This window comes from Muscardinus avellanarius, assembly GCF_963383645.1.
Source record: "Muscardinus avellanarius genome assembly, chromosome: 14".
Classification (NCBI taxonomy): Eukaryota; Metazoa; Chordata; class Mammalia; order Rodentia; family Gliridae; genus Muscardinus; species Muscardinus avellanarius.
This window is the reverse complement of record NC_137800.1, coordinates 89,141,304-89,168,728: the sequence shown is the minus strand read 5'-3', so window position 1 is coordinate 89,168,728 and position 27,425 is coordinate 89,141,304. Positions and strand designations below refer to the sequence as shown.

General features: G+C 58.2%; 5 protein-coding genes across 9 annotated transcripts in view; 4 read left to right on the top strand and 1 right to left on the bottom strand.

Annotated features, from left to right (window-relative positions):
* Window positions 1-8,826, top strand: part of NOTCH4 (notch receptor 4) — a gene marked incomplete at both ends in the record, with an annotated part of 28,312 nt that extends 19,486 nt beyond the window's left edge. Inside the window, 9 exons of the mRNA XM_080710386.1 lie at window positions 693-1,076; window positions 1,565-1,743; window positions 5,442-5,661; window positions 6,084-6,156; window positions 6,244-6,382; window positions 6,750-7,045; window positions 7,254-7,401; window positions 7,824-7,921; window positions 8,098-8,826. Coding sequence (XP_080566512.1) covers window positions 693-1,076; window positions 1,565-1,743; window positions 5,442-5,661; window positions 6,084-6,156; window positions 6,244-6,382; window positions 6,750-7,045; window positions 7,254-7,401; window positions 7,824-7,921; window positions 8,098-8,826 — 2,266 coding nt within the window. The remainder of the gene's footprint in view (window positions 1-692; window positions 1,077-1,564; window positions 1,744-5,441; window positions 5,662-6,083; window positions 6,157-6,243; window positions 6,383-6,749; window positions 7,046-7,253; window positions 7,402-7,823; window positions 7,922-8,097) is intronic.
* A 2,232-nt stretch (window positions 8,827-11,058) lies between these two features.
* Window positions 11,059-11,977, top strand: GPSM3 (G protein signaling modulator 3; the record flags this gene model as incomplete). Its single annotated transcript, XM_080709796.1, has 4 exons — window positions 11,059-11,097; window positions 11,281-11,383; window positions 11,531-11,730; window positions 11,840-11,977. The coding sequence occupies 4 exons, from the start codon at window positions 11,059-11,061 to the stop codon at window positions 11,975-11,977; spliced, it is 480 nt and encodes a 159-aa protein (XP_080565922.1).
* Window positions 11,978-13,325: 1,348 nt separating this feature from the next.
* PBX2 (PBX homeobox 2) lies at window positions 13,326-16,866 on the top strand (the record flags this gene model as incomplete). Its single annotated transcript, XM_080709728.1, has 9 exons — window positions 13,326-13,546; window positions 14,361-14,434; window positions 14,647-14,894; window positions 14,980-15,170; window positions 15,262-15,397; window positions 15,495-15,648; window positions 16,372-16,460; window positions 16,572-16,658; window positions 16,774-16,866. The coding sequence occupies 9 exons, from the start codon at window positions 13,326-13,328 to the stop codon at window positions 16,864-16,866; spliced, it is 1,293 nt and encodes a 430-aa protein (XP_080565854.1).
* Window positions 16,867-18,802: 1,936 nt separating this feature from the next.
* On the top strand, window positions 18,803-23,086 carry AGER (advanced glycosylation end-product specific receptor; the record flags this gene model as incomplete). 5 transcript variants are annotated; one of them, XM_080710893.1, is made up of 11 exons in its annotated part: window positions 18,803-18,948; window positions 19,141-19,247; window positions 19,346-19,538; window positions 19,690-19,754; window positions 19,840-19,927; window positions 20,011-20,193; window positions 20,322-20,452; window positions 22,178-22,319; window positions 22,549-22,575; window positions 22,657-22,783; window positions 22,993-23,086. In XM_080710893.1, 11 exons carry the CDS (start codon window positions 18,897-18,899, stop codon window positions 23,084-23,086), a joined length of 1,209 nt encoding a protein of 402 aa, XP_080567019.1. The 5 variants fall into 5 exon arrangements, with proteins under 5 accessions (XP_080567019.1, XP_080567022.1, XP_080567020.1 ...); XM_080710896.1 differs by having other exon boundaries at window positions 18,897-18,948; window positions 19,388-19,538; XM_080710894.1 differs by having other exon boundaries at window positions 18,897-18,948; window positions 22,555-22,575.
* A 740-nt stretch (window positions 23,087-23,826) lies between these two features.
* RNF5 (ring finger protein 5) lies at window positions 23,827-25,583 on the bottom strand (the record flags this gene model as incomplete). Its single annotated transcript, XM_080710768.1, has 6 exons — window positions 23,827-23,924; window positions 23,998-24,115; window positions 24,185-24,239; window positions 24,347-24,459; window positions 24,557-24,575; window positions 25,444-25,583. The coding sequence occupies 6 exons, from the start codon at window positions 25,581-25,583 to the stop codon at window positions 23,827-23,829; spliced, it is 543 nt and encodes a 180-aa protein (XP_080566894.1).
* Window positions 25,584-27,425: the final 1,842 nt, after the last annotated feature.

Genomic DNA, 27,425 nt, shown 5'->3' with positions numbered 1-27,425 from the left:
GTGAGACTTTGTTTCAAAATAAAGAATAAAATGGGGCTGGGGTATAACTTAAAGGTAGAATGCCCCTGGGTTCAATCTTCAATGCCCCAAAAAGGAAGGAAGGAAGGAAGGAGAAAAAAGGAAAGGAGGCTGGGCGTGGTGATGCGTGCTAGTAATCCTAGTACTTGGGAGACTGAGACAGGAGGATCGCAGGTCCAAGGCCAGCCTCAGCTGCTTATTGAGACCTTCCGCAACTTAGTGAGACCCTGTTTCCAAATAATGAATAAAAAATAGGGCTGGGGGTGTCGCTCGGAGGAGAATGCCCCTGGGTTTCATCCCTAGTACCACGGGGGGTGGGGGGTGGGGGCAGAAGAAAAGAAAGAAAACTAACTCTGGGCTCCAGTACAGAGTAATGAGGTGGCATCCATACCTTGTGTGGGGTGCAACCTCTTTCTGGGCCCCTCAAGCCTTCTGCCATGGAATAGCTCCCTGGTGACCAGTGTCCCTGGGGGAAAGGGCCTTCTCTTCAGGGAGAGGATGTTGCTTGGAGACAGGAGTCACTAGATCAGGGTACCAGGCTACCGCCCAGGGCCACACAGCTGCCCCAGTAAGCAGCCAGAGCCCTGGAGGCTGTAGGATGCCGGGAGTTTCCTCTGGGGTGAAGAGGGGAGTCAGGTCTGGGGGTCCTGAGTCCCCTTCTCCTCGCCCTACAGTCCAGCCTACAACCAGTACTGCCGCGACCACTTCCACAACGGGCACTGCGAGAAAGGCTGCGACACCCCAGAATGCGGCTGGGACGGGGGTGACTGCAGGCCGGAAGATGGGGGTTCGGAGTGGGGGCCCTCCCTGGCCCTGCTGGTGGTGCTCAGCCCCCCCACCCTGGACCAGCAGCTGCTCGCCCTGGCGCGGGCGCTGTCCCTGACGCTGAGGGTGGGGCTCTGGGTGAGGAAAGACAGCAACGGCAGAAACATGGTGTTCCCCTATCCCGGGGCCCGGGCCGCGGAGGAGCTGGGGAGAACTCAGGACCCCTCGCATCCGGAGGGAGCAGCCCCCCACACACAGCCCCTGGACACGGAGCCGGACGCCCTCAGTGCTGGGTAAGAACCAAGGCATGCCTGTCATCCCAGTACCTGGGAGGCTGAGATAGGAGGATGGCAGGTTCAAGGCCAGTCTCAGCAACTTAGGGAGACCCTGTTTCAAACTTTTAAAAATATATAGTGAGACAGGAGGATCACAGTTCGCTACTTAGTACCCTCGGCTACTTAGTGAGGTCCTTTGCAACTCAGTGAGACTCTGTTTCAAAATAAAGAATAAAAAATAAAAATAGGGCTGGGGTTGTAGCTGGGAAGTAGAATGCCCTGGGTTCCATCCCCAATACTGAAAAAAAAAAAAAATATGTATCTATATGGGGCTGAGCTCTATATATAGCTCAGTGGTAGTATGTCCCTGAGTTCAATCCCCAGTACCGCAAAAAACAACAACAACAAAAGAAAAACCTGGATGGAGATGGGGCAGACATTGGGTTTTTTAATGGGACAGTGGCAGGAGCCAGGGACATGGCAGTCCCTGAGGTGCCTCTCCACAGGTTCGTGGTGGTGATGGGGGTGGATCTGTCCCGCTGTGGCCGTGACCACCCGGCACCCCGCTGTCCCTGGGACTCGGGACTCCTGCTCCGCCTCCTTGCTGCGATGTCTGCAGTGGGCACCCTGGAGCCCCTGCTGCCTGGACCCCTGCTGGCCGCCCATCCCCATGCCGGCGGCACCGGTAGGTAACCCATCCAATTTCTCTGACCTCCGCTCGTAGTCCAGCGATGGGCATCAGAGGTGGGATGAACAAGGGCAACTGAAGCCGGGCGTGGTGGGGGCGCTGGTCATCCCAGCACTCGGGAGGCTGAGACCGGAGGAGCGCGGTTCGCAGCTAGCCTCAGCTACTTAGTGAGGCCCTCTGCAACTGAGTGAGACCCGGTTTCAAAACCAAAAATAAAAAATAGGGCTGGTGGTGTAGCTTGGAGGTAGAATACCCCTGGGTTCAATCCCCAGTGAAACAGGGGTTTCTTCTGAGCCCCCCAAGATGAGACGGGGGGTTTCCTGAGCAGAAACCTGGTGTTTCATCAAAGAAGAAATGGAGTTTCTTAAGAAACTCGGCATTTCCTTACAGGGTTCTTGTCTACGGTGAGCGAAGAATGACACCCACAGACTGCAGGAAGGGGAGTAAATGGTTTATTGGAAGCAGCAGGGAATGGGGAAAGGTGGCTGAACACCCCAAAGGGGCTGTCATAACTCTGGGGTCCAGCAGCTGCCTTCAGAACAATACTTGAGAGTAGCCCAAGCCGAATGCCTTCAGTCGCAGGCTGCTTTCTTCCAGAGTCCACGCGCTCTGCCAGTAGGGAATAGGGAAAAGTGGCCGAACACCCCAAAGGGGCTGTCGGGGCCCTGGTGTCCAGTAGCTGCCTTCAGGCCACTACCTGAGTGTCACCCGAGCCAAGTGCCGTCAGTTGCAAACTACTTTCTTCCAGGGTCCACGCAATCTGCCAGAATAGAGGTGCAGGTCCCCCTAGGGGTCCTGGTCAGCCTTGATGTCCAGCAGAGGCCTTCAGGTCACTACCCGAGAGCAGCCTGAGCCACGTGCCCTCAATTGCACTCTGTCTTCTCTCAGGGCTAACATGACCTGCGAGAGAGAGAAAAGCTCCCCAAAAGGGGAGGGGGCCCCTGAGAGGGAAAAACCCGATTTGGTGGCCGGCTAGGGACTTGCCTAGAGGTCTGCATGTCCTCTTTTGGTTAGGGTGAGTTTGGGATTCCGGGAATTCTGGGAAGCAGCTCTTCGAATTTGCATAGGGTATTTGCAAGTCCTTTGAAGAATCTCCTTTCAGTAAAGTGTCAGAATTGCTCAGTGATGGCTCCTGGGTTTGTTGATTAGTAAAGGGATGGCTGTGTGAAGCTTTGGTCCTTCTTATCTCTGAACCTTGGCCCCTCGCCCCTCAGGAAATTAAGTTTTTTCTCTACTGAGGCTTCTTCCCTATCTGCCTATTTCCTATCTCCTCACCAGTGCCACCAAAAAACCAAAAGGGAAACTGGTACCCACGGTGTTTTGTGAAGACTTACCCTCCCTAACCTAACCCTCTGACTGCGTCTCCCATGTTCTGTTTCTTCTGTCGTTCACTTCCTCAGTTTCCTACATGTTTTCCAACCTCTGACAAAGGTCCTCCAAGAACCCTAGCATCATGGTGTAAGTTTCATGGGTTGGAAAATAATTTCCAAGACAAAGAATAGAGCTACAGACAGATTTATTTAGAAAAGTAAGAATTACACATTCAAGAGAGAGAGAGCCAGGTGTAGTGGCGCACGCTTGCAATCCCAGTACTTGGGAGGCTGAGACAGGAGGATCACAGGTTCGTGGCCAGCCTCAGCTACTTAGTGAAGCACTCTGCAATTTAGTGACACACTGTTTCAAAATAAAGAATAAAAAATTGGGGAGCCAGGTGCAGTGAGCACGCTTGTAATCCCAGCATTTGGGGAGGCAGAGACAGACAGAAGGATAGAGGTTTGTGGACAGCCTCACCTACTTAATGAGGCCCTCTGCAACTCAGTGAGACTCTGTTTCAAAATAAAGACTAAAAAAAAGGGCTGGGGGTGTAGCTCGGAGGTAGAATGCCCCTGGGTTCCAGCCCCAGTACTGGAAAAAAAAAAATCTGACTGGGGGTGTAGCTCAGAGAGTGAATATCCCTGGGTTCAATCCCCAGCATCACAGAGAGAGAAGAAAAGAGAGAACAGAGACAGAGAGAGAATGAATTGTAGCCAGGTATGGTGGGGCATGCCTGTAATCTTAGTACTTGGGAGGCTGGACTAGGCAGGAGGATCACACGTTCGAGGCCAGCCTCAGCAATTTAGTGAGACCCTGTTTCAAAATAAGAAGGGATGAGCCAGGTGTGGTGGTGCACGCTTGTAATCCCAGTGCTTGGGAGGCTGAGGCAGGAGGATCGCACAGGTTCGAAGCCAGCCTCGGCTACTTAGTGAGGCTCTCAGCAACTTAGTGAGACCCTGTTTCCAAATAAAATATAAAATAGGTCTGGGTGTATAGCCTGGAGGTAGAAAAGCCTCCGGGTTCCACCCCCAGTACCACCAAATAAGAAAAATAAATAAAAAGGGATGAAGGTGTAGCTCAGAGGTAGATGCCCCTGGGTTCAACACCGAGGGAGAAGGGGGAGGGAACGAATACGCAGGCCATCTGCAGAGAGGAGCCATGGCAGGGACAGAGGCTGACTGAGCCCTCTGGGGAGTATGACTCTTCTTTTCTAGGAAGCCCTTCAAACCATGAGTAGATGGGGGAGCAAATGGGTGTCGGGCTTGCCCCTTTGATCCTGGAGCGCCCAGCAGGGATGGAGGTCTGGTTCCTTTCAGATTCTGGTTTATTCGGCGATCTGGAGGCTCATCTGGTCATCTAGTTGATGGATGGCACCCAGGCTGTACTCATTCTCTGGGCTTGGAACAAAGTCTCCCTTTAAACTTCTCTTATCAGTCTTAAAATCCATTCTGTAAACTAGTGACACACATATGCACCGATTAAGTGAATTTATAGTGCTCTAGTGTGCTGGGAAGCCGGGCATGGAGGCACACCCATGTGTCCTAGTACTTGGAAGGCTGGGAGAGGCGGACCAAGGGCTCACTGCCGGCCTCAGCATCTTAGTCATGATCCTCCCCAGCTGAGCGAGACCCTGTATCAAAATAAAAGAATAAGAGGGCTGGGGGTGTAGCTCGGAGGCAGATGCCCCTGTGGTTCCATCCCTAGTATCACAAGATGTGCTGGACCTTTTAAGAATTCAGGCTTGGAGGAAAACAGTGAAGGGGGGTGATCATGAAGGGTGTTTTTAGGTTTAAAGCTACATACAGTTCCCCTTCTCTTTCCTGCTTCCCCTTCTCAACCTTCCCCCCCACCGCCCACCCCCGTGTTGGGGATGGAGCCCAGGGGCATTCTACCTCTGAGCTACACCCCCAACCCTATTTTTGTTTTTTTGGGTTTTTTTTTAAACAGGATCTCACCGAGTTGCAGAGGGCCTCACTTAGTAGCCGAGGCTGTCTGTGAACCTCGATCCTCCCGTGTCAGCCTCCCGAATGCTGGGATCACGAGCGTGCGCCACCACGCCCAGCTTGACCTATTTCTTTTATTTCTGCTGTTCTGCCTCATTCCCCCTACTTCAGGACATGAGACACAGTCCTCCTTCTCCACGCCTAGGCGAGGCGCTGCACCTAAATTCTAGCATGTCTTCTGCACAAGACGTCTCTGTAAAGGTTCAGAGTAGACAGAACTGTTCTATCTTGCTTACTGCATGCCCTGCGCTGACATCTTGCCCTTGGCTCATTTGACCCTGTGAGACAGGCATTATCTCAACTTGATACGAGAAAACCTGCTCAAGGGCCCCCAGTGTCCAGTCTCACCGGGACCCACCTAGCATGTTTCTCCCTCAGCACCCCCCGCCGGCCAGCTCCCCTGGGCCGTGCTGTGCCTGCCCCTGGCTGGGGTGCTTCTCCTGGCCCTTGCGGTTCTCCTCGTCCTCCATCTCATCCGGCGTCGACGCAGAGAGCACGGGGCGCTCTGGCTGCCCCCAGGTTTCACACGCAGGCCTCGGAGTCAGCAAGCCCCCCGTCGCCGCCGGCCGCCCCTGGGCGAGGACAGCATCCGCCTCAAGTGAGACTGGGGAGGGACGGGCTGGGGAGGGGAGTCTTCCGTCCAGAGCTCTTTCTGATCAAAGTGTTAAAAAAATGCTATTGGGGTCAGGTGTGGTGGCACCCGCTTGTCATCTTGGGAGGCTGAGACAGGAGGATGCAGGTTCATGGCCAGCCTCAGCTACTTAGTAAGGTCCTCTGCAACTTAGTGAGACCTTGTTTCAAAATGAAAAAGAAAATAGCTCAGAGGTAGAAGGCCCCTGGGTTCAATCCCCAGTAACACACGCACACACACACACACACACACACACACACACACACACACACAACGAAAGAAATGTTATGGTAGATGTTGGGGACACAGGCAGGAGACAGAGGCTGCTGGGAACCTCGCAGACCCTGATGGGTCCTAACCCGAAACCCCTCCTCATCCACCCCTTGCAGGGCGCTGAAGCCAGAGGCGGAAGTTGAGGAGGATGGAGTGGTGATGTGCTCAGGCCCTGAGGAGGGAGAGGAGGTGGGCCAGCCGGAGGGTGGGGCTGGAATGGCAGGAGGGAAGGCAGAGCAGGGTGATGGCTTCGCTGACCCTTGCTCTTGCCCCAAGGCTGAAGAAACGGCCCTGCCCTCCAAGTGCCAGCTCTGGCCACTGAGCGGAGGCTGCGGGGAGCTCCCTCAGGTGGCCATGCTGACACCCCCCCAGGAGTCCGAGACCGAGGTCCCCGATGTGGACACCTGTGGACCAGGTACCTGGGCCCACCCAGACGGAGACAGAAGCACGGAGGCCTTTAGCATCGGAATCCGAGGGGCCGATGTTAGAGCGGGCGCCTCCGCTCTCAGAGTGCGGTCCTCGGACCACAGCATCAGCATGCCGGGCTCTGCTGACTCGGAGAGCTGAGCTGCTGAGCAATCTGTTTTAACAGGGCCCCTGGGGGGGGGGGGGGGTCTGGTCCAGTCTCCAGTTAGGAGAACTACCACCCTAGCATGTTCGGGAATCAAGGAAGGCCTTCCCATTCCTTGCAGGGGAAGCTCAGAGGAAAGTAGGGAAGTCACTTAGGACCCCCAGCCTCCGCGCCCCTCCCCGGTCCTTTCATCCCGCATCCTCACCCACAGATGGGGTGACACCCCTGATGTCAGCAGTCTGCTGCAGGGAAGTGGAGTCCAGGACCTTCCAGGGGGCATGGCTGGGAAGCCCTGAGCCCTGGCAACCTCTGCTGGACGGAGGGGCCTGTCCCCAGGCTCACACCGTGGGCACCGGGGAGAGCCCTCTGCACCTGGCTGCCCGATTCTCCCGGCCAACTGCTGCCCGCAGACTCCTGGAGGCTGGAGCCAACCCCAACCAGCCAGACCGGGCAGGGCGCACCCCACTCCACACGGCTGTAGCTGCTGATGCTCGCGAGGTCTGCCAGGTCGGCACGCACTGGGGTCCCTAAAGGGAACAGGGCGCGCTTATGAGTAAACGGGGCACATGCATCCCCCAGGGTTCATCAGAGAGGAAACCGATGCGAGATAAACAAAAAGATGGCTGACACGGACTGGGAAGCGGGGTGAGCTTGCGAGGGGCCTGAGCCGCAGTCCAGCATGCCCCAGGGCTCACAGGCCTTTCTGTCCGTCCAGCTCCTGCTCGGCAGCAGACAGACCGCGGTGGATGCGCGCACGGAGGACGGGACCACACCCTTGATGCTAGCCGCCAGGCTGGCCGTGGAAGACCTGGTTGAAGAACTGATAGCGGCCCGAGCAGACGTGGGGGCCAGAGATAAGTGGGGTACGGACGAGGTGGGGTGTACCCCATTCTCTGTAGAGAGAAGCTGAGCAGGGGTGTGAGAAGAGGAGCATCCGCCCCACATCCCGCGGCCAAGGTGCAGGAGGGCCGAGCGCCCGCCCCTCGTCCGCCGTTCTCAGCACACGCTGGACCCCAGCCCACAGGGAACTGGGATGGAGGAGGGTCTCCTGGGGGAGGAGAGCTCCCGGTCCCACCGACCCCAGAACAATACCCATTGTCCCTCTCGCGCGCCAGTGACGTCACCTGGGCAACGCTTCCTGCCGACCGGCGGTCACCGCGGCAACGCTTCCCGCCTTTGAGGGACCCGAGTAGCCCTTCCCCCCACGGCCAGAATGCGTGGGAAACCGGAACCCAGGCGTCTGGCCCCCAGCCGCAGGGTAACCACCTCCCACGTCGTCCCCTAGGAAAGACCGCGTTGCACTGGGCCGCTGCGGTAAACAACGCCCGGGCCGCCCGCTCCCTCCTCCAGGCTGGAGCCGACAAAGACGCCCAGGACGGCAGGGTTAGACGGGTAGCAGGGCCCCATTGAAAAGCCGGGCGCGGGATAGCTGGAAAGCGCGGGAACCCCGCGAAACCCAGAGGGGGAGGGGCCAGCCGCCGAGGGGTGTGGCCAAGGGGCGCGTTTCCGGTGTGGGCGTGGCCTATCGTGACCCCGCCCCGGCGTTTCCTCCCGCCCAGGAGCAGACGCCGCTGTTCCTGGCGGCCCGGGAAGGAGCCGTCGAGGTCGCCCAGCTGCTGCTGGGGCAGGGGGCCGCCCGAGGGCTGCGGGACCAGGCCGGACTAGCGCCCGGGGACATCGCCCGCCAGCGGAACCACTGGGACCTGCTGACGCTGCTGGAAGGGGCGGGGCCAAGGGAGGCGCGTCCCGAAGCCACGCCCAGCCGCGAGGCCGGGGCCTCCCCGCGCGCGCGTGCGCGGGCCGCGTCGGGGGGCGGGGCTGCGCGCGGGGGCGGGGCCGTGCCGCGCTGCCGGACGCTGTCGGCCGGAGCCGGAGGCGGGGCCGGCCCGCGCGGGGGCGGAGCTTGTCTGCGAGCTCGGACTTTGTCCGTAGACTTGGCCGCGCGCCGGGCCGGGGACTCTTCGCACTGCCGGAGCCCGTCGGGAGGCGGAGCAGGCGGAGGCCCGCCCTCCCGCGGCCGCAGGTTCTCTGCAGGCATGCGCGGAACTCGGCCCAACCCTGCAATAGAGCGGAGAAGATCAGGGGTCGCGGCCGGACGCGGGGGTAGGACCTTAGCGGGAGACTGGCCCTGTGACTGGGTAGCTCTGGGAGCCTGCTCCGCCCCCAACCCTCTCGTCCCGCCCCCCTGCCTTACCCCATCCCCGGAGCGGGGATCCCCTCTGGTGGTCTCGGGTCTCCCTGTACCCCAAGTAGTGCCCTTAAACCCGGGAGGAGAGAGTCAAAAATAGAAGGCTGAAGTCTACCACAAGGAGAGGAGTTCTGAAGGTGACTGTGTCGAAGGCCCTCCAGACTTTAAGCTCAAGGCCCAAGCTGGGCTTGGTGGCACACACCTGTAATACCAGTACTTGGGAGGCTGAAACGGGAGGATGGCAGCTTTGAAGCCAGCCTCAGCAGTTTAGCGAGGCTCTTAGCAACTTACTGAGATCTTGTTTCTAAATAAAAATAATAAAATAGGGCTGGGGATGCAGTCCCGAGGTAGAACGCCTCTCAGTTCAATCCCAGCAACTCATGCACACACCAAAAGTGAGGGGTGGTGAGTTCAATTTCCCTCCCGAAACGAGGGATGATTCCCCCCTCAACAGGCACCACCGTCTTCCACGTAGAGAAGCTGAAGCACTGGAAAGAGGGTTTATTTAGGAGGTTGGGGGAGGCGGGCCCAGTTCCTCTCCTGGAAAGTTAGGGTGAGAAGGGACAGAAGGACAGAGTGGAGTAAGAGAATACCCCAAAATTGGAACCAAAAACCGTGGGCAGGTGAGATGGAAGATGATCCTTCCCATATACAGTTCCCAAAGGAAGCCTCTCCATCGCGGACACAGGGCCCACAAGTGGCTGCCATATTTACAGAGTGCCCACCTGTCAGTGCTGAGGGGCGGCTGACGGCCATTCCATGATGACTTCTTGCTCCTCCCCACCCCAACCAAAGAGACTCTGTGTAGGCATGGAGGAGGGAGAATCTCTACTCTTTCAGCCAGCGCCATCTCTTATTTAAGACCCTCTAGTCTGTCACCAATAATAAAAACGATTTGAAGTGTTACTTTTGGGGGGAGGGTTTGGGAAATGGAATGGGAAAAATGAAGGCCTGCCTAGTGTTTTTGGAGTTCAGTAGCCTCGGCTCAGCATTGGGATGGAAGCTTTTAGTTTAAGACCAAGTATAAGTAGACTTGCGGGTCCCATGTTCATTTGGGGATCATCTAAGAGCAGAATCTAGGAGCCAGGGAGCCCCACAGCCCCAGCAGGCCGTGCAGGTGCTCACTCAAGGGCATCTAGTTATCGCCACTTGGGGATGCCCCAGGCGATTGGAAAGAGCATCTTAAAGAACCTGCCTGCGCTCAAGGACATGGCTGCACCTTGTGGACAGTGATGCGCTGAGTCGTGGAGCCCTGAAGTGTCCTGAGAAGCCGGCAGCTGCCATTTGTTGAACATTCACTAGGCGCCAACTGCTTCATTACAATTAATCCTCATCTCAGCCCTACGAGGTGGGTGCTATTGAGCCCCCATTGTCACACTTGCAAAAGCAGAAGTGCAAAGGTTTTGTTTGCCCGAGATTGCATTAAGTGGGAGGCCCAGAGATCCCTTCGCCACTTTTCATGCTCCAAGCGCCACTGTAAACCCTAACATGGCAGGGGCCATTTAAAGATCCCAAATGTCACGCTCGCTCCCTCCGGCCTGACTAGCGTCGATGAAAGGCCAAGCTAGGGACACGGGCCTCTCCCTTTTCCATTCCCGTGCCCCTCCTTCATGACCAAAGGAAAGCTGCCCCTACCCCCTCTGCACTAAGCTACGCGTTCCCAGAACCATCCCTGTCCCATTCTCTCCAATTTGGTGCACGTCTGATTCCTGAACACCCTCGACAGAGAGCGGGCATAATCATTCCCTTAGTTCTTGGGTACTCACTGCCCGTCGGACCCAGTGCTGGGGTATCTGAGTATTTTTGAGAGCACTGCATGCTGGGTCTGAGTCCTCTGCTCCCCTTCCAGTCCCGGTAAGTCTGAGGGAAACTGGGAAGGCCGCAGCCTAGGTTAGGGTCTGTCCTGGGGAGGGAAGGGACCTGGTTTGGGGGAGGAGGATCCTGAAGAGAGAAACCACTTCCTGTGGAGCTAGTTCCTGTGTTGACAGAACTGAAGGGAAGGTGGGGGTGAAGGGAGCTGGGGGGCTGCTGAGGCTCTAGGGATGCCCGGGCCCATCAGAGTCCCCTCCTCTCCTGCAACTGGGCCTTTTCCCAGTCTCTGTGCTCCCCTGGGGCAAGAAGAGAGGTCACAGAAGCTGCTTGGGTGGGAAAGAGAATGGAGGAAGTGGCCAGGGTGGGCGGGGCCGCTGGGGGGGCTGACCAGGAACCCGGCTTCCTGCTCAGGGCCCAGGCATCCAGCCCCCAGCGCTCCCCCACCCCTTCCAGCCCCCACGCCCCTAGGGCACCCAAATCCCACCTGCCCCTGCCCCCACCGGTTTCTCCCCACCAGGGGATGGAGGCCCAGAGAACCCAGGAGGAAGATGGTGAGCAGGTGAGCCGGGCGCCACCGGGTGGGATAGTGCCACCACGGGCAGGCAGAGAGCTGGCAACAGGGGCACACGGGGACTTGGGACCAGCGGCTTGGGCAGGAACAGAAACACGAGAGAGGAAATGCCTTCTCCCCGGCCCACCCCTCCCCACCCGGCCTGACTGGAATGGACTCTCTTGGCATCAGGGACCCCCTGAGGGTGAACAGGGCTGGCCCCCCGTGAGCGCCACCACTCGGCCTTGGCGATCTGCTCCTCCGTCCCCTCCTCCTCCGGGGACCCGCCACACAGGTACCCCACCACCCAGGGCCCCCCGCCCCGATGCCCGCCCAAACCCTGTCACCATCTCCAAGTCCCTACTCACCTCACCTATCCCCGCCCCTCCCCACGGGGTCTGCCAGCTCTGGGTCTCTGAGCCCTCACATCTCCTCTGCCCAGCCCTGGGGCCCCGCTCGGGCTCCCTGCTCTCCCTGCAGACTGAGCTCCTGCTGGATCTGGTGGCCGCGGCCCAGTCCCGCCGCCTGGAGGAGCAGAGGGCCAACTTCCAGACTCCCCAGAGCCCCACGAGCTGGACCCCGGCCACACTCCGGCCTCTGGAGGACAGAGAACAGCTCTACAGCACCATCCTCAGCCACCAGGTGAGATAACCCCCTGGGGGTGAGACCCACCCCTCTCCCTGGGCATCCCCATCTCGGGTGTCCTCACTGCCCCCCTTACCCACACTCTCCTCTCCCTCCACCCCTCCAGAGCCAGCGGATAGAAACCCAGCGGTCAGAGCCTCCTCTGCCCCCAGGGGGGCACGAGCTCCTGGAGTTGCTGCTGAGAGTTCAGGGCGGTGGCCGAATGGAGGAGCAACGATCCAGGCCCCCCACTCACACCTGCTGAGACCTAAGCCCCCAGCCAGCCCCTTCTTCCTGCGGCTCAAAACTGGGCAGCCACTGGCACGTCCTGACCTGCCAGGCAGGGGCCCCAGAGACTGAAGACCCCGCAGGAATGGCAGTGTCTGTCGGAATCTGTACTTTCCCCGGAAGCCAAGGGGTTGAAAGTCCCCAACCCTGGGAATGGGCCAGGTAGGCCGCCGCTGAACTCCCTTCTCAAGTACACAGGCGCTTGAGGCAGGAAAAGGGTCCAGGCCGCCAGGGAGTGGCTGTGCATACATCCTCAGTCTTGTCAAGAACCAGGCCATAGGAGGGCTCGGTCTGCCCCTCCCAAGAAAAGGCCCATCACCCAAGACTCTGGCCTGAGACCACCCTGCCCTCCTGCCCAGCAGGAAATGGAGGGTGGGCATCGCAGAGAGATTGATTGATTGATTGATTGATTAGGAGTATTCTCCTACCCCTGCCTGGGCCCCCCCAGCCACCCCAACACTGAGGGGCCCAGGGCTGTGACTGGACCTTCACCCCCCACCCTTCCTCCCCGCAGCTCAGATCCCTGTGATGTTTAGGTTTTATGAATAAATGTCATTCCCTCGGGACTTAAGACTGGTGTCTGGGGATGGGGGGCGCGGCGGGGGGCGGGAAGGTGAGGCCCAGGCCGCCTCTCCCCCCAGCCTGGCCAGAGGCCAGCTCCCCTCCCTGGCTGGTTAATTACTGGCTCATTAAGCAGCGGCTGGAGACCTCCCTAATTATCTCCCCCAGCCCCCCTCTCCTGGTTTTAATTAAGTAGAACGGGGAGGGGAGTCATTAGAACAAGAACTAGGTACTGGGCTGCGCGTGAACCCAGGCTTTCCAGCGGCCGGAGCCTTGTCGCCCAGACCCCCGGGTCGGGGTCCCGGAGGCGGCGCCCCGCCCTTCCCAGGCGCCCCGCGTCCCTCCCCCTCCTCCACCGCGCGCAGTTCCTGGGTTTCGGCGCGTCTCTCCGCCCCCAGCTCCTCCCCGCTCCTCCCCTCCTCTCCCCTCCCCTTCCTCCCGCTCCCCTCCCCCAGCCTCCCTCCCTCGCTCCCCCTCCTCCCTCCTCCCTCCTCCCTCTCGCTCTCACACACCCCCGCTTGGGCCTCCTCTCCCTCTCCGGCTCCATTTTCTCCGCCGCCGGGGGCCGGGGTCTCCTGTGGGGGGCCCAGCCGGTACCCCAGGTCTCCCTCCAGTGCCGGGGTGAACCCCCGGGGGAGCCGCGAGGGGGGAGACGGGCGGGGGTTGGGGCGGAGGGAGCAGCGGCCCCGGCGAGTTTTGGGGGGGAAGTAACCCGGAGGGGGGAGGGGCGGAGCAGGGAGGGGGCCTCTGGGCCCCCCCCAGCTATGGACGAGCGGCTGCTGGGGCCGCCCCCTCCAGGCGGGGGCCGGGGGAGCCTGGGTCTGGTGGGTGGGGAGCCTGGGGGCCCTGGCGAGCCTCCCGGTGGCGGAGACCCCGGTGGGGGTAGCGGGGGGGTCCCGGGAGGCCGAGGGAAACAAGACATCGGGGACATTCTGCAGCAGATAATGACCATCACCGACCAGAGCCTGGACGAGGCCCAGGCCAAGTGAGTGCCCCCACCCCGGGACCCCACACAGACCCACGAACCCGTTCACAAGCCGAGTCTTCTGGGAGACGCCCCCATCCCCAACTCCAGGCCCAGCTCAGGACCCCACAGCTCTCTTCTCTCCCTTAGCCCCGGAGCCCAGAGCCAAGTGACCCTCTGCGAACCTCCTTTCACCCCAGGCCCTAGAACCTCCATAGAGGGAACCCGGATGGCCTCACTCCCCCTCCTAACCTTTTGCTGACCCCCACACTCCCCGGAACAGCCTCATCTCCAGAGCCCCCTTCTGGCTCCCAGACTTAGAAACTGTTTCTGGGCTGTGCGGTCCTCCAACTCTCCACCCAGCCCACCCCATTCTCTCTAGATCTGGGACCTCCACACCCCTTAACACTCCTCCCCCTTCACAGACCCCTTGGAGGGGCCTCTCCCACCCTCCCCTGCTCAGCCCCAGGACCCCTTTTCACACCCTGTACCTCTGCCACCCCCAGCCCTCCCGCCACCCCAGGTTCCATCTCTGGTCTGAAATCTACCTAGTCACCCTCATTTCTCCAGGCACCCCCAAATCCCTTCACCCCTTGTCTAGATCCTCTCCCAGAGTCCCCAGCCCCCCCATGGTGCCTTTACCCTAATGTCTGTGGCTGCTAGCCAAGCAGCCCCCCCCCAGCCGGTCTGTTCCCAAGAACCCTCCCAGCTCCATTCCAACCCCAGCCCTGCTCTCTGGGAACACTTGCCCTCCTCCTCCCTGTTCTCTTGTGCCTCCTCGACCCCCTACCAGGTCCTCAACTTTTCTCCCCCCCCCACTCCATTCTCCCCCAAGGAAACACGCCCTAAACTGCCACCGAATGAAGCCTGCTCTCTTTAGTGTCCTGTGTGAAATCAAGGAGAAAACTGGTATGTGGCCCCTTCTCCACTCCTCGGGTCTGGGGACGGAGCCCTGTTCACTCCAGGGCTAAGAGCTTGACAACTTGGGGCCGTGGAGAAAGTGGGGACCCAGAGATTGGTTAAGGGGGACCGGGGAAGGCGCCAAAGCCTGGATACTGGGGGTTTTCAGGAGGACTGAGTGTGGGGTGAAGGGTCCCTAAGTCCGCTTGCCTGCATGCCAGGCCTCAGCATCCGAAGCTCCCAAGAGGAGGAGCCGGTGGACCCCCAGCTGATGCGCTTGGACAACATGCTGCTGGCCGAGGGTGTGGCTGGCCCTGAGAAAGGGGGGGGCTCTGCAGCCGCCGCCGCAGCCGCCGCGGCCTCGGGGGGCGGGGTGTCCCCCGACAACTCCATCGAACACTCGGACTATCGCAGCAAGCTCGCCCAGATCCGCCATATCTACCATTCGGAGCTGGAGAAGTACGAGCAGGTAAGAGGCCGGGGTGGGCGGAGGGGAGGCTCCCCGGAGGGAACCCTGAAGCCACAGGACCCCTTCCTCCTGCCCTGCCCGCCAGGCCTGCAACGAGTTCACCACGCACGTCATGAACCTGCTGCGGGAGCAGAGCCGCACGCGGCCGGTGGCGCCCAAGGAGATGGAGCGCATGGTCAGCATCATCCATCGCAAGTTCAGCGCCATCCAGATGCAGCTCAAGCAAAGCACCTGCGAGGCCGTCATGATCCTGCGCTCCCGCTTCCTGGATGCCAGGTGGGCCCCGGGCGCCTTTCCCATCCGTTCCTCTCCCGGCCCCTGCACCTCCGCGTGGCACCCCCGGCGTCACCGCTCTGCCCCTCTGCAGACGGAAACGCCGCAACTTCAGCAAGCAGGCCACCGAGGTCCTCAATGAGTACTTCTATTCCCACCTGAGCAACCCGTATCCTAGCGAGGAGGCGAAGGAGGAGCTCGCCAAGAAGTGCGGCATCACCGTCTCTCAGGTACCGGGGAGTCGTTTGGGGGCAGGAAGCCCTCGGATCTACTCAGCGAGGGGCTTCCGAGCTTTTCACCCGACCCCCTCCGCCCCACCGCCCGCAGGTCTCCAACTGGTTTGGCAACAAGCGGATTCGCTATAAGAAGAATATTGGGAAATTCCAGGAGGAGGCAAACATCTATGCCGTCAAGACCGCCGTGTCAGTCACCCAGGGGGGCCACAGCCGCACCAGCTCCCCGACGCCCCCTTCCTCTGCAGGTGGAGCCCACCGCCACCCCGGCCGGCCACCTTCCGCTGCCTTTCTCCCCACTCCCTGTGCAGGCACTGTCGTAGCCCAGAGAGGACTGTGGGTGAGAGGGACCGGGCTGAGATGGGTGCTCGCGTCCAGGGACAGAGGCCACTGCGGCGTGCTTCCCTCTGCCTCTCTCCCAGTGGGAGGCTCCGGAACAGCCTGTGCTCTCTGAGTGCTGGAATGTTGTTGTGTGGATACTTTGTGTGTGGCAGCGCCTACATTCCCACAGAGCTAGTTGAGAATGCCTTCTGGAACCTAAGAGTTGTGTTCCCCTCCTCTCTGCCATCACAGTCTCCGCTATGCTCTTCCCTAAGCCTGGCACGGTGGCGTACACTTGGGAGGCTGAGACAGGAGGGTCGCAGGTCCGGGGACAGCCTCAGCAAGCAGTGAGACTCTCTTCAGCCCAGCGAGACCCTTTTTTAAAATAAAAATAAGCCGGGTGTGGTGGCACACGCTTGTAATTCCAATACTTGGGAGGCTGAGACAGGAGGATGGCGGGTTGGAGGACAGTCTCGGGAACTAGTGAGACTGTTATCAGCCTAGTGAGGCCCCGTTTCAAAATAAAAATACAATAGGGCTGGAGGTGTAGCTAGAATGCCCTGTGGCTCGGTCCCCGGCATCTCCCCCTCCCCCTCCCCCTCTCTGTCACACACACACCTCTTCTCTAATTCCCTTTGTTTTCTCTCAAGGCTCCGGCGGCTCTTTCAACCTCTCAGGATCCGGAGACATGTTTCTGGGGATGCCCGGGCTCAACGGAGACTCCTACTCCGCTTCCCAGGTCAGACGCGCCGTCTCCTCCTGAGGGAGACTTTTCCAAATTCCACCCCCCCACCCCAGGATCCGGGATCGCGTCCTCTGAAGTGACACCTCCTTCTGCTGCTGCCCACAGGTGGAATCGCTGCGACACTCGATGGGGCCGGGGGGCTACGGGGACAACCTCGGGGGAGGCCAGATGTACAGCCCTCGGGAAATGAGGGTGAGTGTGTGTTTCTCCCACCCTGGCGCCCAGCAGGACGGGCGGGCCTTTTCCCTAGGGTGTCGTCCCCACAGTTTCCCAGTCCCCGGCTCCTACTGTTTCTTCCTTTTTCCAGGCAAATGGCGGCTGGCAGGAGGCTGTGACTCCATCCTCAGTGACATCCCCGACAGAAGGACCAGGGAGTGTGCACTCCGACACCTCCAACTGACCTCGCCCCTCGGGGTCTCGGGTGGGGGCTCACAAGGCGACGCTTGAAGAGGCCGCAGGCATCCAGAGGACAAACCCCCAACAGGAGAAGCACAAGACAGGGAGGGGCGAATGGGGTTATCCCCTCCCCAACCAGACTCTCAGTGCTGGGGTGCTGGCTACGTGGCAGGGAGAAGGGGCCCCCAAGGGGAGAGTGGGGTACGTCTCCCCCTTTTTTCTCTCTTCAGTCTTTTTTTCTCTTACATAGAAAAACACACAGATACCTTTTTCTCTCTCTCTTTCTCATACACACCCACATGCAACTATTCTATTTCTCTGTGTGTGTGCCCCCCGCTTTCCCTTCCCCACCCCACGAATATGCTCTGGAATCTGGAGACGGCAGCCCTGCCCAACCCAGAGATGCCAAAAATGGGGACTGGACTTCTGGACAGAGGACATGGGCCACGCCCCGCGCACCCCCACCCCGGCCCCCTCCAGACGGCTTTATTACCTCATACGCAGCTCATCTTAAACCAATAGAATCGCTCGGTGGACGAGAGTGTCTGACTCAGATATCTACCTCGGAGGGAGTTTCTGCTACTTTAGGGAATTGTTGACTAGGCTTTGGGGTTGAACTTTTTTTTTCCTTATTTTTAAAGAAGAAAAAACCCTGGGATTCATCTATATATATATATATATATTTTCTTTTTATTTTGGTGGTGGTGGTGGTGGTGGTTCTTAATTTTTAGTTTGGGGAAGTAGTTTTTGTTTTTTGTTTTTCTTTTAATATAACCATGCGGATTTTTTTTTTTCCCCTTGCTTTCCCGTATTAGAGGTGATAGCCAAAGGGGTCCTGGTAAGAGAAAGGGAATCAGAACTAGTGCAGAAGCCCACCTGGCTCCAGGCCTGCCCGTCGGGGTGGGAATTTTTGCATCCCTCAGTCACTTAGGTGTTCCTGCGGGCAAGTCTGTGCTACGTTTGGCTTGAAGGCAGCGAGGGGTTCGCCTCCCGCCCCCTTCCCACAGCCCTTGGGCAGGGCTAGACTCGGTCGTTTGGAAGAAATTGAAGATGCCTCTTTCCCGTGTGGCACATCTTTAAATCTTTTTTTTAACTACTATTTACAAATTGGAGGATCAAGAACGGGGAGGGGATTCTTGCCAAATATGTTAAATATGGGTTGGGTGCTTATATATTTATCTCCCTCAGTTTCCCCAGAAATGAGGTATCTTTTTTTCCTCACCAAATTCAAGGGGGTGGAGAGGAGGGAGGTTGCAGAGAGCCAGGTGTGAGGAAATCTAAACATTCTGTCCCATCCTCGGCCTGAACCCTACTGTCTGATCCCCTCAAACATCCTCAGGATTTCACAAGACTGTCAGCGTGGGGAGCCCCTCCCATCAAAGGTCGAGCAGGACGGGGACAGGTTGGGAATGCGATGGGTGAGGGCGGCGGGAGGCATGGGCCAGGGGCAGTTCTCTCTCCTCACTTGTAAACTTGTAGTTTCACAGAAAAAAAGAAAAGAAAAGAAAAACAATGCAGTTTTAAATAAAGAAATTTCTTTTTTCCCTGGGTTTAGTTGAGAATTTTTTTTTCCAAGGGAACAGGAGAAACCCCAGAAAAAACATTATTCTCTCACCAAACCCCAACAGGTTATTTCTGCCCCCCCCCCCCGCCTGGTCCTCACTGTGCAGGGGCCCCTGGTCTGACCCTGTTGCTTAGCAACCTCGTCTAGTCAAGATGGAGCTGTAGGCAGCCCTCAGGGTGGGACTGGTGGAGTGTGGTAGGGGGCCTCCAGAGAATGAGCCCCTAGAAGGTGTACCCCACCCCCAGGGAAGTGGCTATACCCAGAGGCTGGCAGTGCCCAGGGGTGGGGTGAGAATTGCTTCTCTGAGCACCTGAAGGACTCTTGTCCTAGAGGCCTGAATTCCTGGCATTCCCTGTGTGGGGGACAAGACTGGGGAATGGGGGCTGGGGAGAGGGTGCTAGCCCCACCTAGGGCAGTGGCCACAGGCGGGAAAGGAGCAGACAGAGCCAGGAGCCTGGCAAGGAAGCAGGATGGCAGCCGGGGCAGCGGCCGGAGCCTGGGTGCTGGTCCTTGGTCTGTGGGGTGAGCCACTCCTGCCCCTCATGATTTTCCCTGCAGAGCTTTCTGCCCGTCCTCCCATCTCTTCAGAACCCCCCTCTCCAATCATCCTAGCATTTTCCTAGAACCTGGGTACCGCTTCCCAGGCTCCGTGACCCACCTGACCTGTTAGCCCAAATCCCCTCCCGCGCCCTCTACCACCACGCTGTCTCCCAGGGGCCATGGCAGGCGGTCAAAATGTCACAGCCCGGATTGGGGAGCCACTGGTGCTGAACTGTAAGGGGGCCCCCAGGAAACCACCCCAGCAGCTAGAATGGAAACTGGTAAGTACGGCCCCTGTCCAAGTCTCCCCATTTCCAGGACAGGTTGATGGGTCCTTTGCCAGTGGACTTGGACAGCTTAGGCCCTTCTCTGATTCCAGAACACAGGCCGGACAGAAGCGTGGAAGGTCCTGTCTCCCCAGGGAGGCTCCTGGGACAGCGTGGCCCACGTCCTCCCCAATGGCTCCCTCTTCCTTCCGGCTGTCGGGATACAGGATGAGGGGACTTTCCGGTGCCGGGCAACCAACAGGCATGGGAAGGAGAGCAAGTCCAACTACCGGGTTCGAGTCTACCGTAAGGTTCCAGGCCATGGTCCCAGGCCCACTTGTCATTTAAGAAAAAGCCTTCACCCCCGCCCCTGACCCTTGTGCATCAATTCCACACCACGATCGATCATTAGACCCTCCAATGCTGTAGCCTCTGATCGGACTTTTTCCTCCTTCAGAGATTCCTGGGAAGCCAGAAATTATAGACCCTGCCTCTGAACTCATGGCTGGTGTGCCCAGTAAGGTAATGGAAGGACCCTGAGTGTGGCTGTGTGCCCCTATGGCGTCTGGTCTTCCCAAGGCCGATGAGCTCACGGCTCCTTCCCCAGGTGGGCACGTGTGTGTCTGAGGGAGGCTACCCTGCGGGGACACTGAGCTGGCACTTGGATGGGAAGCCCCTGATACCCGATGGGAAAGGTGAGAAGGGCCCCCTGGGCTGCCTCCGCCCTGGCCTCCCCACACCTGCCCGACATGGCTTGTCCTGTCCCCTCCCGCCATAGACGTGTCTGTGAAGGAGCACATCAGGAGACACCCCGAGACGGGGCTCTTCACGCTGCAGTCGGAGCTGACCGTGACAGCGCCCCAGGGAGGGGCTGCCCACCCCACCTTCCTCTGTAGCTTCAGTCCCGGCCTCCCGCGGCGCCGCGCCTTGAACACGGCCCCCATCCAGCCCAGGGTCTGGGGTGAGCAGGGAGCTGGGGAGGCCCACATTCTGGAAGTAAAGCCCCCGGGAGGGAGGGGTCCAGTCCACAGCCACTGGGACCACTCCGTGGCCTGGAGTAATACTCAGCCTCCTGGATTTCCACCCCAGAGCCTGTGCCTCCGGAGGAGGTCCGACTGCTGGTAGAGCCGGAAGGGGGAGCAGTAGCTCCCGGTGAGCCGGTGACGCTGACCTGTGAAGCCCCTGCCCAGCCCCCTCCTCAGATCCATTGGATAAAGGACGTGAGTGACTGGGAGGACTGGGAGGTAATGGGAACCAGCGCTGGCAACCGGGCATGGTGGCGCACACCTGTGATCCCAGTACTCAGGAGGCTGAGACAGGAGGCTCACAGGTTCGAGGACAGTGGCACAGTCCCTTAGTGAGACCTTGTTTCAAATTTTATAAATAAGCCGGGCATGGTGGCGCACACTTGTTTTGTTTTGTTTTTGTTTTTGTTTTTATTTTGGTGGTACTGGGGTTCCCGGAAGCCCTTCTACATCCGGGCTACACTCCCAGACGTATTTTATATTTTTATTTGGAAACAGGGTCTCTTAAGCCAGCGCGGCTGGCTTCGAACCTGCGTGATCCTCCTGTCTCCGCCTCCCAAGCGCAGGGATTACAAGCGTGCGCCGCCACGCCCAGCTGGCGCACTTGTAATCCCCGCGCTTGGGAGGCGGAGACAGGAGGATCGCACGGGTTCGAAGCCAGCCTCAGCTACTTAGTGAGGCTCTCAGCAACTTACTGAGACCCTGTTTCTAAATAAAGTAAAAAAAATAGGTCTGGGAGTGTAGCCTGAAGGTAGAAAGCCCCTGGGTTCCACCCCCAGCACCTCAAAAAAAAAAGTTGAAGATAGCATCAGCAAGTAGTGAGGCTCTCATCAACCTAGTGAGACTCTGTTTGAAAATAAATGTAAAATAAGCCGGGCGTGGTGGCGCACGCTTGTCATCCCCGCGCTTGGGAGGCAGAGACAGGAGGATCGCGCAGGTTCGAAGCCAGCCGCGCGCGCTGGCTTAGGAGACCCTGTTTCCAAATAAAAAAATGTAAAAATAGGTCTGGGAGTGTAGCCCGGAGGTAGAAGGGCTTCCGGGAACCCCAGTACCACCAAAAAAAAAAAAAAAAAAAAAAAAAAAGAAAATAAATGTAAAATAGAGCTGGGGGGGCATGGCTCAGAGGTAGAATACGCTTCTGGTTTTAATCCCTAGTACCATACACAAGAATAAATAAAAAATAAGCCAGGTGTGATGGCACATGCTTATAATCCCAGTACTTGGGAAGCTGAGACAAGAAGATTGCAGGTTCAAGGCCAGCCTCAACAACTTAGCGAGGCCCTCGGCAGCTTACTGTTTCAAAATTTAAAAGTTGGGCTGAGTGCGTTGCTCAGAGGTAGAACCCCTCCACCCCGGTTCAATCACCAATACCACCAAAAATAAATAAAATAAAAATAAATAAAGAGTGCTGGAAGTGTATGCAGCTCAGAGGTAGACTGCCCCAGGTTCTAAACCCAGTGGGGCTAATGGAGGGGAAGTCGGGCATGGAGCATAGAGAGCAGACAGGTGCCTGAGGCTATGGAGACAGGAGGTGGGATTCGTGGTTTTTTTTTTTTTTTTTTTTTTTTTTTTTTCTGCAGTACTGGGGATGAAACCCAGGGACATTCTACCTTCAAGTTATACCTCCAACCCTATTTTTTATTCTTTATTTTGATACAGGGTCTCACTGAGTTGCAGAGGGCCTCATAAGTAGTAGCTGAGGCTGGCCGTGAACCACGATCCTCCTACCTCAGCCTCCCAAGCGCTGGGATTACAAGTATGCGCCACCATACCCGCTTGTCCTGAACTTGTGATCCTCCAGTATCAGCCTCCCAAGAACTGGGATTACAGGCACAGGCCACTGCATCCAGCTTATTTTTATTTTATAAGACAGTCTGGCTGTGGCATCTTATAACAGCCTCTTTCCCCCTCCCCCATTAGGGCATGCCACTTCCCCTCCCCCCCAGTCCCGTGCTCCTCCTCCCTGAGGTAGGGCCACAGGACCAGGGGACCTACAGCTGCGTGGCCACACATCCCAGCCACGGACCCCAGGAAAGCCCTGCGGTCAGCATCAGTATCACAGGTGAGAGGTCTCCCCAAACCCCAGGGACCCTGGGGCTAGGATGGAGCAGGCTCCAGCTCACTACCTTACCTGGCACTTACCCCTAGAGCCCCCTACCCTCCCTGGTCCCTGCACCTCCCTGAGGTGCCCACACCCAGGCCTCCTCTGCCCCACCCAAACCCCTCTTCCCTCCTCGCTGGGGCTCCCACCCGACAGTGCTCCCCTGATGTGCTCCAACTTTGTCTTCCAGAAACAGGCGAGGAGGGCCCGACTGCAGGTGAGGGCCAGGTTAGAGGCAGAGGGGAGGAGGACTGGCGACTGGGGGGCTGTACCCTCAATCCTTGGCATCTCCCTGCAGGCTCTGTGGGAGGGTCAGGGCTGGGAACTCTAGCCCTGGCGCTGGGCATCCTGGGAGGCCTGGGGATAGCGGCCCTGCTCCTTGGGGCCATCGTGTGGCGAAGGCGGCGCCGCCAAGCAGAGGAGAGGTGAGTGGCGGAAGCTGGACATCTTAAGACTTGGGGCTCCAAAGCCTGTAATACAGGAGGTGGTGGCGGGTGGGGTGTGCTTCCGGGTCAGGACCCATGTTGGGCACTGGGGGGGGGGTGTTAAATCCCAGGGCCGAAGGGTCGGGGCGGAGTCATGATGGGTGCTAGGAACCACGTGTAGAACTCTCCCTAATCCTCCTCCTCCTCAGGAAGGCCCCTGAACACCAGGAAGAGGAGGAGGAGCGGGCAGAGCTGCATCAGTCAGAGCCAGAGGCAGCCGAGAGTGGTACAGGAGGGCCTTGAGGGCCCCACAGCCCCCTGGTCTTTGTCCCCACAACTGCGCTGGCCCCAGATCAGCCCACCCCTGTACAGCCTCCATCTCACCTCGCCACACTTCTCCCACAACCAGAGCCTTCTGGGAACCCTGCGGAGTAAACAGACACATCTCGCCCACATTGTGTGTGTGTCTGTGTGTGTGTGTGCATGAGACAACCTCGCCCCCTGACCAGAGAGCCCAGCAGGAGAGAGGCCACTGCCACACCCCACACCCTACCAGCAGCTACTCAAGTTGGGAGGCTCCGGTCCTGCAAGGAAGAACTTGGGAGGATTCCCATCCATACGTTTCACCATTTTTATTGAATTTGTAATAAAGGAGGTAGTGGGGGTGGGGCACACCTAGGGTCAGAACCCATGTTAGACACTGGGGAGGGGGAATTAAATTAAATCAACAAGACAGAGGGCGCCCTGCCCGCCTTTCAACATCAAACCAAGAGAGCTGGGGGAAAGCGAAGGATGAGGAGCGGGGAGGAAAGCCGCTGTCTTCAGGCGTCCTCCCCAGGCTGGGAGTCCCCCAGTCGCACAGAGGGGCTTCCACGACACCCCTCTGCGCCATGTCCTCCTGGAGAGCGGCCAGGGCTGGCCTTAGCCACAGGAATGGAGTGGAGGGGCGGGGAAGGCGGGTTCCAGAAGCAAGGACGGGTCAGTAGCGACCCCCAATACTGATTCTCCTCTGGCTGGAGGTGGGCGGGAAGGGGGGACATGGCTCAAATACTGAGCAGCCAGAAGAAGAAGAAGATGGCGAGGAACAAGAAGAGGGAGTCCTGCCAGCTGGAGGCCGGGTGAGCCCGTCCCACATCCACACCTGCGGGAGGAAGGAGGCTGCGGTAGGAGCGGCCGCACAGCTGGGCCCCGCGGGGCGGCGGGGAGGCTCTTACCTGCACCCCTGCGCAAAGGCTCATGGGTATTGAAGACGGTGGTAAAAAAGCCAAAGGGAAAAGCACCGACACCAAACGAGAAGTGGAAGCCCCCGGTGTCACCGAACGGCTGGAATCCCTGGGGTGGCAGAAATTAGTCAGGCACACCTTTGGCAAGGAAGGCACGAAATTGCACAAGCAGACTCACCCCTCTGCTCTCCGGAGCCGGTCGCTGGCCCTGGGGGCGGGGTGGCGTTTTCAATCTGAGGACCGGGAGAGAAACCATCACCAGGGAATCTTCACCTCTCTTCACCCTGCTCCCCGAGGGAGAAGCCTTGAACCTTCCCTCAGCACCACCTGGGCCTCTCACCGAGGGTCCTGGGGCTTCTGACTCCCTCGCCCATACAGCGGGACGACCTTTTCTCTGCTGATGCCCGCTTTACATACTGGGCATTCTTGCCGCTCTGGTCGCGTCTCCAGCCACTGGGGAAGGGGAGAAAATGCAGTGGTTTCAAGTACACAGAAGGGTTTTCCAGCTCCTCCAACCTCCGTTTCCCTCCTCACCTTCTGAAGTACGTACCTGATGAAGACAGGGCCAACTGGATGGGGGGAAAAGGAAAAAGTCAAACCAGCTACAGAAGAGAGACACCGAGACCCCAGACGTAGCAGAATCCCACCTCACCCATCTCTCCAACGATGGCCCACTATCTTCTCCTATTTCCTGCAATTTCTATCATGCTAGCCAACCTTGCCTTCCTGCTCCTCTGACCTAGCACCTACAGTTCCATCCAGCCTCCTCTCCCCAGACACACCCATATTCTTTCTCTCTCTCATCCTCTTCACCTCTCCTCTGCCTTTCAACTTAATTTCCAATCCTCTTCGATCCACCTTTCGGACCCAACCCCATTTTGCCCCCCTTCCTCCAGACCAAACCCCTTCACCAGCAAATTCCCCCATTGCTCCTTTTCTCTCCTCAGTCTTTGACTTGTTAAACTCCCGATTTCCAAGATCCTTTGGCCCCTCAATCCTGCCCCTCCACAATGCCCTTGCCCCCCGCTTTGTCAAAGTTACCCGCTTCCAGATCTCACCAAAATGGAACCCATATTCCCTGGATCCCCCTACTCAACAGGGATGCCTCTCCTAACCTTTGCGTCTCATCCGTGTCTACCTGTACGGCTAAGACACTCTTAACTTCCCTGGTAGGTAGGGTGGCTTGGGTCTCACCTGTACAGATGTTCAACGTCCGCCCCATTCCCCGTCCACCACACTCGCACCTGCGACTAGTCCCCAAGACTTTCCTTTTTCCAGATGTCGTCTGTGCCGACGTGATCTTCCTTCCCACATAATCCCCTCTCCAGGCCTCACCCGCGATGTGCTCTCCGATTATCGCTATGATCGTATGGTCCTCCCTCCCTCCCCAGCACAGAAGTGAGCCCCACCGTCTCTGCCCGGGTCCCAGGTCCTCACCAGTACAGGTGGCCACACACACTGACCACCGCTTCCCGAGCCGTCTCCAAACATATATTACATTCGAAGGTCGCGCCCGCCCCGCCCCGCTCGCGGCTTGGCCCTTCGGGGCCCCCATCCTCCTCCTCCGCTGCTGCCATGGCCGGGTTCTCTTTCGCCCCCGCGTACCCCTCAGTCCCCACAAAACACACACACGTCCACCACACAGACACACAGACACACGCCCCAACAGCCGAGAAACCGCCTCCTGCCCACAATCGTTGGGCGGGCGTCAAAGGTTTCTGGTCGCTATCGGCCTGCGAGCCTGTCAATCACGCCGGATTCAAAAGAAAGGATTGGCCCAAAGGGTGGGGCGGAAAAAGGCTGGAGCGGTCCTGCCCTTGCCCGAACACCGTTGGCGGATACAGGCACAGTCAGTATGCAACGCCCAGGGATTGGTAACAGCTCGTCATAATTGGTCCCGTGGCCTGGCTGAGGAGAGTCTTATTCGTCTGAATAGGTGTCAGTCATAACCAAAGGCCAGAAGCCATTGGCTCAGGACTACTAGCCTCACCCACTATAAAATACCTGTCTTTCCTTCACTTCCTTTTTTCAAGAATGTCCGGATTCCTATTGGACTTTGGAGCGTACCTCTCCAAAGCAAGTGATTGGCTGGACCTCCAAGGCAAAACACGCCTGCGCAGTAAACGGGGGCGGGGTGGGCCTCTCCGGGATGGTTGAGCCTTCTCTGGTCCCATCCCTCCGCCCCTAATCTTGTCGCCATGGTAACTGCTTGATGATTGGTGGGTCTTGCAGTTCAAAGGCCTTGGCTCGGGTTCATCCGGGTCCTTCGACTGTGGTCTCTCTCGTCTAATTGGGCCGTTTTCTTCGCCTCCGATTGGCCAAGACCGGGAAAGACGGCGCAGAGCTCGGAAAAGAGGGCAAAAACACTAGGGTCGCAGGGTTCAAAATGGCTCCGGCCTCTTTGGGTGACGTAGAGGGCAGAACTTGGGTCCGCCCCTCCCTCTTTGTGAAGAAGGGAACCGAACTGGGATTAGCACGACGTTTGGATGGTGCGAACCTCGACCTGCGGCGGCGGTGGTAACCTGACTCCCGCACAGCCGGAGGATTCGGCCCGCCCCTTTTTAGGTGACTTACAAGAGCAGACCTGAGTTAAACGCCCACCCTCTTTTTAATGTGACACAGAGCAGAACAGTCGACTTCAACTCCGTCTTAAACCCTATGAGCAGGGAAGGTCTGTTTCCACCCTTTTATGAATGGGTGCAGAAGGGGCCGTCCCATTGTAGATGACCCTCGGCAGAATGGGGTTAGACCCATCCCTTCCTTTTGAAATTTGCCCACCAGAACTAGGGCCTTTTCTAGGGCTGGACCCCTGGAAGCTTGGGCCCTTCCTCCAGTAACCCTCACTGTGGCCCCAAGGAGCAGAACTAGGTAACAGTCCTATCACTACCGGAGTGCCACATCCTCTTCTCCGGAGCATGTAAACTCATCAGGGCAAAAGGTGCTGATGGAGGCTGAGGGTGTTCAGCAACACCCTGGTAAAAAGTCCCGTGTCACTCAATAAAAAAAAGATGAGCAGTTGGGAGTTACAAGAGGAGGTCAGGAAAGGTGAAGATTTGGGAGACTTGAGGTTTAGGAAAGAAGATATTGAAAAGGAGAGATGGGAGAACCGGGCGTGGTAGAGCACGCTCCTAATGCCAGCATTTGGGAGACTGAGACTGGAGGATCACGGTTTGCAGACAGCCTCAGCTACTTAGTGAGGCCCTCCGTAACTTAGTGAGACCCTGTTTCAAAATAAAGAATAAAAAATAAGACAGGGAGTGTAGCTTGGAGGTGGAACACCCCTGGGTTCAATCCCAAGTACTGCAAAAAAAGAAAAAGAAAAAGCTGGGTGTGGTGGCACACTTGTAATCCCAGCATCTGGGAGGCTGAGACAGGAGAATCATTGTCCGCTGACAGCCTCAGCTACTTAGTGAGGCCCT